The sequence below is a fragment of the Enoplosus armatus genome, chromosome 1 (assembly GCF_043641665.1).
Source record: "Enoplosus armatus isolate fEnoArm2 chromosome 1, fEnoArm2.hap1, whole genome shotgun sequence".
NCBI lineage: Eukaryota > Metazoa > Chordata > Actinopteri > Centrarchiformes > Enoplosidae > Enoplosus > Enoplosus armatus.
In genome coordinates this window covers 6,433,032-6,439,390 of record NC_092180.1, presented here as the reverse complement: position 1 = coordinate 6,439,390, position 6,359 = coordinate 6,433,032, and the positions used below count along the sequence as shown (strand labels likewise).

The 6,359-nt window shown below is 43.7% G+C and overlaps 1 protein-coding gene across 1 annotated transcript in view; it reads left to right on the top strand.

Moving 5' to 3' along the window:
- neo1a (neogenin 1a) overlaps positions 1-6,033 on the top strand; it is a 145,532-nt gene extending 139,499 nt beyond the window's left edge. Inside the window, exons 21-29 of the mRNA XM_070922966.1 lie at positions 1,110-1,142; positions 1,405-1,473; positions 1,730-1,868; positions 2,040-2,284; positions 2,815-2,907; positions 3,284-3,454; positions 3,940-4,227; positions 4,927-5,063; positions 5,664-6,033. Coding sequence (XP_070779067.1) covers positions 1,110-1,142; positions 1,405-1,473; positions 1,730-1,868; positions 2,040-2,284; positions 2,815-2,907; positions 3,284-3,454; positions 3,940-4,227; positions 4,927-5,063; positions 5,664-5,816 — 1,328 coding nt within the window. The 3' untranslated portion in view covers positions 5,817-6,033. The remainder of the gene's footprint in view (positions 1-1,109; positions 1,143-1,404; positions 1,474-1,729; positions 1,869-2,039; positions 2,285-2,814; positions 2,908-3,283; positions 3,455-3,939; positions 4,228-4,926; positions 5,064-5,663) is intronic.
- The last annotated feature ends 326 nt before the right edge of the window (positions 6,034-6,359 follow it).

Here is a 6,359-nt window from a genome sequence, read left to right as displayed (position 1 = left end):
GTGCTGTAACAGCTTCATTAGCAGGTATTCAGACCAAAAGCAGCCCTGGGATAAAACAATGCAGGGGGCGAGGTTGTTCAAAGTACCGGTGAGACATTGAAATGTGATCCGGGAAGTCCAGTTGGAGTAGCAGATGAATGCATTAAAAGGTTTATCAGATGCCAAAAGTTATCACGGCGGTAAATATTTAATCTTTCGACACAATGGTTGTGAGTAAACAGTAGAAATGCCACGTCCATGTTACAATGTAATCCAGCAGGAACATGTGCTGGCATGTTTGTGATTGCTAGATGACGTTACGTTGCAGCAAAAGTTGAGCCAGGTTCAACTTTTTTACACAGAGCTAAATTTGGTCTGAATGCGACTTTAGACGAAAATATCTACGGGCTGTGGGTTATTTTGCCCCCAAGTGTCCAAAAGAATCAATTAATGCAGCATTAAGATTTGACTTTGAGTGGCATAAAAAAGGTCCTCACATTGCATGAATTCTGATCAAACAAACCTCCTGTTATTACAGCACAAATGAAAATCCCAAATTGATCATGTATAACAATGCGCTGCTCTCCCAGGATGGATTTTCCCTAAACGTTCAACAGATTATATGATGTCTAGTTGCTGAGAGAAAGTCTTCTGAGAGCTGAGACGGGGAAGTTTCCCAAGCTTTGTTGATTGGTTGTGGATGACTGAATTACTGCAGAGTCTCGTCAGCAAATTTGTACCCAACTGTAAAAAAAGGAGAAGCCATTTTAGGCTCAGTTTGGTGGCGCTGCATGCACCTTATTTTGTTTTTATCTTAATAGTCTGACAAGTCTCTTTTTAAAGGAAATCTTTGCTCATGGGATGTTTAGTAAAGTATTTGTACCATTTGTATGAAATGTGTATCATTTGTATTTAGATGCTTCGCTCTTAATGTCAGCTTGGCTGTCTGTAGTACACTGTTACTGTGTGGTTTTCTCACTATTTCTCATTCTTCTAGATTTGCCTCTTTCCTCTTCCTCACAATCCTCATCTCTCGCTCTATTTCTGTCTCTCTCGCTGCTCTTTTCAGCTAACCTGTTTTTTTGCTTTTTATTGTCTCTCCCCTCTCTGCTCTCCTTTGGCCTGTTAAGCTGAGTCCTCTGACAAAATGGCTAATGACCAAGGTAAACTCCCCCTCCACACTTTATCTTTCACTGCTGACTCTGCAACTTGTGTATCTCTCTTTCTAAAGATTTTCGTCCTCTGGGCTGGTGAGAACTTGGGCTGCATGACTGGCAAAGTCTGTTTGTGCTTGTAGAAATTAAAAGTTAAAGTACTATGTATCTCATGAAGGTTTGACGGAGGCATAGATGTGACAGTAGAAGGTGCCATGAAAACACTTGAGGAGAGTTTGAGTTGAACATATTTTTTTCCATTTTGAATCAGCCTCAAATCCTCCACCGAAGCCGGGTCCTCCAGGACACAATCATCCACTGGACTCAGGAAATGCAGTTGGTAAGATTTTCCTCCCACCCACCTTCTTTAACAGGCCTGTTCAGCTATCATGCTATCAGTCAGACACTATAGCAACTAAAATTATGATCTGATTGTGTCGAGAAAGTTTAAAGATAAATATTACTTCCCTTTTCTACGCATTTTGCAATTTTCGTTGTGGTTAGATGTGCCATGTCCTGCTGTTAGTGACTCACCAGTGTTGAGAAAGAGGTATTTATAAATGCCTCCAGTCTAATCCAGTCTCTCTCCTCTTGAGGTAAACCAGGGGTGGGAGGCAACAGTGAAAATCACATCCTGGTCATTGTCATCATCATCTCAGTGGGAGCCTTCACCATCATCGTGGTGGTGGTGGGGGCCTTCCTGTGCACACGGCGCACCACATCTCACCAGAAGAAGTAAGAAGCTCAGTCTTACCTTTTTTACTGTCCTCATTTTGTTCCTATACTCCCCATGCGTCTAGTCTTTCTCTTGTGTCCCTTCTTCCCTGTACATTTGCTACTTTTCCCACCTTCTCTCTATACATGAGGTCAGTCTTTCACCTTTACCTCTTGTGTTCTCACCTGCAGAAAGCGGGCTGCCTCAAAGTCCTCGAACGGCTCCCACAAATACAAGGGAAACTCCAAAGACCTGAAGCCACCGGATCTTTGGATTCACCACGAGAGGCTGGAACTCAAACCCATGGACAAGTCGCCGGACCCCAACCCAGTCATGACAGAAACGCCCATCCCCCGCACCTCGCAGGACATCACGCCGGCTGACAGCGGCCTGGACAGCAACCCCCACCTGCAGCAGCGGCGCAACTCCTACCGTGGTCAGTCTTGCCCAAGAGGGAAGACTTAAAGTTACATGTTATGGGAAAGAGATCAAAGTGAAATGTCACCCTTGTGTGTACAAGTACATTTTGTGAGCTTGACTAAGAAAACAGTTGTTTTTTTTAGGCAGGAAGTGTTTTAATACCCTTAGGTTCCCGTCCAGGAGCCGGCTGGAGGAGTCTTGGAGAATTTGGTGTTGTTTTTGTTCCACAAGTCAACACACGTGTTTGCTGTTGTGATTATCATGCAAAACATTTCATGCTTTTCATACATAATGCCCACTCCTTGTCATGATTGCAGTGCTACAAGCACACACTGCCAATACTACAACTTTCTGCAAGTACAGTAAATCCACTGAATATAATTCATAACAAAAGAATGCTGAGTGTGACATTTGGAAATGCGATCAAAACCCAGTGATATAAAATTGATTAAGGATCCTGAGGTCTAACAGACGGATTCATTTACAACAAAAGAACAGTAGAGTAGCAGCTCTTTCTGATTGGCTGGTTTCCACCGTACGTTTTAGGCCACGAATCAGAGGACAGCATGTCTACGCTAGCAGGCCGACGAGGGATGAGGCCTAAAATGATGATGCCTTTTGACGCTCAGCCGCCTCAGCGTAAGTGTGTGTGTGTGTGTGTGAGAGATAAGTGATATTTACAGATGGAGAGCAGTCGATTTAGAAAATTCACTTAAAATTTGAAAATTAAAGCACAAAGATTTTTAAACAAATTACCAATTTCCAAATATATCTCATGCTATTGATTGTCTAATCAAGAGAACAAGTCCATTTCATTCTTCCCACATTTGTATTGTTTGTTTTTCTGAATTGAATTTTGAGTATTTAAGTGTTTATTACAGAAAACTGCATGTGTTTGTATCTCACCAGCAATACTCTCACATCCATCATCATTATTACAACTGGTTAAACCTCTCGTCTTGCGTGTCTGTGTGTGTGTGTCTGTGTGTGTATCCATGTCCATTTCCATTCACAGCTGTGATTAGTGCTCACCCCATCCATTCCCTTGATAACCATCACCACCATTATCACATGGGCAGCCTGGCGTCGCCGACACGCAGCTACCTCTACCACCAGGGCAGCGGGCACCCACACCCGCACGCCTGCGCCTCCCCCATCTCCCATCTAGACAGGGTGGACTCTACAGGTGAGACACTGCCACCTGCTGGACAGCAAGGGGAGGACAGAGCAGCCAGACCTGCTCACATTCATTCATTGATTTATCATTCATTCACATGCAGCTGCCATCTTGCTACGTTCATATTTTAGTTTTCTGTGTTACTAACCGCTCTTTTCTGACCTCCTTGCTCTCTGAAATTACATTTTTATGCTCTTTTCTTCTCACCTCAACTTTTACCAAAATAGACTGAACTTTACCACCAGGAATGCAGCGGGATATTTTTATTATCGAGCTGATTTATTTTTTCAATTAATGGTAAAATGTCTGAAATAAGTGACAAATGCCCATCACAGAGTCCAAGTTGACGTATTTAAATAGCTTGTTTTGTCCCAAAATATAAAAGATATTCAGTTTACTGTTAAAGAATACAAAGAAAACTTGCAAATATTCACATTTGAGAAGCTAAAAGTAGTTATATGTCTCTCCGTAACCCCCCTCTGCTCCCTCTCCAGAGTCTGTGAGGAATACCCCCAGTTCGGAGCCCCTCCCTCCAGCCACCGCCTCCTCCCAGGCCTCCTGCCCCTCGGAGATCATGGCCGACCCTGAGGGCAGCTACCACGGCTCCACCACCACAGAAGAAGAGCCCAGCTACTCCAGCAACCTGCCCCCCCACCGCTCGGCCCACCCGCACGCCCACGCCCACCCACTCAAGAGCTTCGCCGTACCTGCGATCCCAGGCACCAGCCATCCAACATACGAGTCGCCCGCCCTGCCCAGCACCCCCCTGCTGGCTCAGACCGGTGAGCAGAAACACACACACACACACACACACACACACACACACACACACACACATTTCATCACTCATGTTTGAATTAAAACCAACAGAGAATCAATAGTTTGCATTACGTCATGAATATATTTTCATATTCTTACGTGCAAAACGTCGATCAAGAATGTTACACTTGCTTCAGGTACTTGTTTTCTTGTTGTCTGTTGATGCAGATATTTAGGATTACAAACATGAACAATAGTGTTTATCATGAGTCAAGATTATGATATTGAATCAACTCACTGGTTCATGCTGAATGTATACCTTTTAAAAACAAGTCACACATATGTACCTTCACTTTTGAAAAAGGCAAAACAATTTCTTAGAACAGCTGGGCACTGTAGTTTTAGCAAACGTTACTCGAACAGGAGTAAATGGTGCATTTCCTGGTGACTATTCTTTCAGCTGGATTATATATTCATAGTTGGCTTTGGTGTTTTAATGAGATTTGTTGACTTTTATAAGACAAACTAAATTTAAACTCAGGAACGAGGAAGAAGTAATATAATAGGTCCTGACTCTTTAGTTAATAAAAGTTTTACTAAAATAGCAGAAAGTGACTGTTAATGTATTCACGCTTACAGAGAGAACAGTTTTTCATTTCTATTAATGTCATGCGTTGCCTTCACTGACTGCTTATTTATTTGTCTGTGTTTGTTGCATTCAGGGCCTCCTACTCACCCCCACGTTGTTAAAACAGCCTGTATCGGAACACTAGGAAGGACACGAACACCGATGGTAGTCACTGTGCCCAACGCCCCTGATGTGCCAGAGACCAGCAAGATGCTGGAAGATGTAGACAGCGTGAGTATAGCACCCCGCACTGGCTGCTTGTAGTACTGCAGTCTGTTTTGACCAGGCCTAATGGCCTAATGGTGGTGAATATATATCTAATAATTATTCAGTCTTGTCTTTTTAAAACTATCACACATTCCTTCCAAATCCATGTCAGGTTTTTTTGTTGGGCACTGGATTATACAGTTACGTTCAATTGGACATTGGTTTTAACCACATTTTCTGTTTGTTCTTTCTCTCTTTTTATTCTTTCCAACTTCAATCTCACCATTTTGTTGTTGGCTGCCTTTTGATCACTTCATTTAATTTTTAACAACCTTTCTTAACAAAACCCATAACTGGAATGATTTTCTTGTTACCATTGAATCTTTTCTCCTAATCCTTGGTTGGCTGTTGGCATCGGCTTCTCTTTGGATGTTTGGCTTTCGTCTGTTGCCTCTCTCTGTTTTTTGTTTTGTTTTGTTTACAACGCTTCAGTCCCATTGACCCATCCCCCAGCTCGCCTCACCCCACCCATACAACCCCCCCCCCGTCCTCTGTGAAAGATCCCTGACTGACCCTCTCCTCCTCTCCTCTCCTCTCTTCTTCTCCCTCCCTCCCTCCTTCCAGGTGCTTGCCTCCCTCCCCCCCTGCCCCTCACCCGCCCCTCGCAGTAACCCTGTTCCTCTCCCTCAGAGCTACGAGCCCGACGAGCTGACCGAGGAGATGGCCCACCTCGAGGGCCTGATGAAGGACCTGAACGCCATCACCACAGCGCCATGAGCATGCTCACACACCTCCACACGCACACACACACACACACACACACACACCGACACACAGACACACTTTCTCTGTCATCCACACATACATACAGAAAGACACACACTCGTAAGTCAAACAAACGCACCCAAACGTAAACCTTGGGAGCCAGAGGCTGGTGGACACAAAATGGCTTCTTGTGCCCAAGAAAACTCTCACGTCCCCCTGCAGAGAAAAAAAAAACCCTCCAGACTGAAACTTAGGAACTTTTTTCGGCTTACCTTGCTCAGTCTCAGGAAGGAGATTGCCATGAGAGGGAAGAAAAAGTGACACGCTTCATCTTTTTATGAAGACCCATTCTCAGAGACAATGAACTTTTAAAACATTGGTCGCTTTCAACCGAAAGATTGTGAATTTTTTCCTCAGCAAAAATACGTATGGTAGGTTTTTTGTTTTTTTTTAATTGTTTGCGAACGCTCTTTCAAGATGAGACAAAGGTTGACTCAGTGTCAAGTCAAAAGGAGAAAGTCCAAAAATATGCTGGTTTTTGATGTTGGTGCTCAT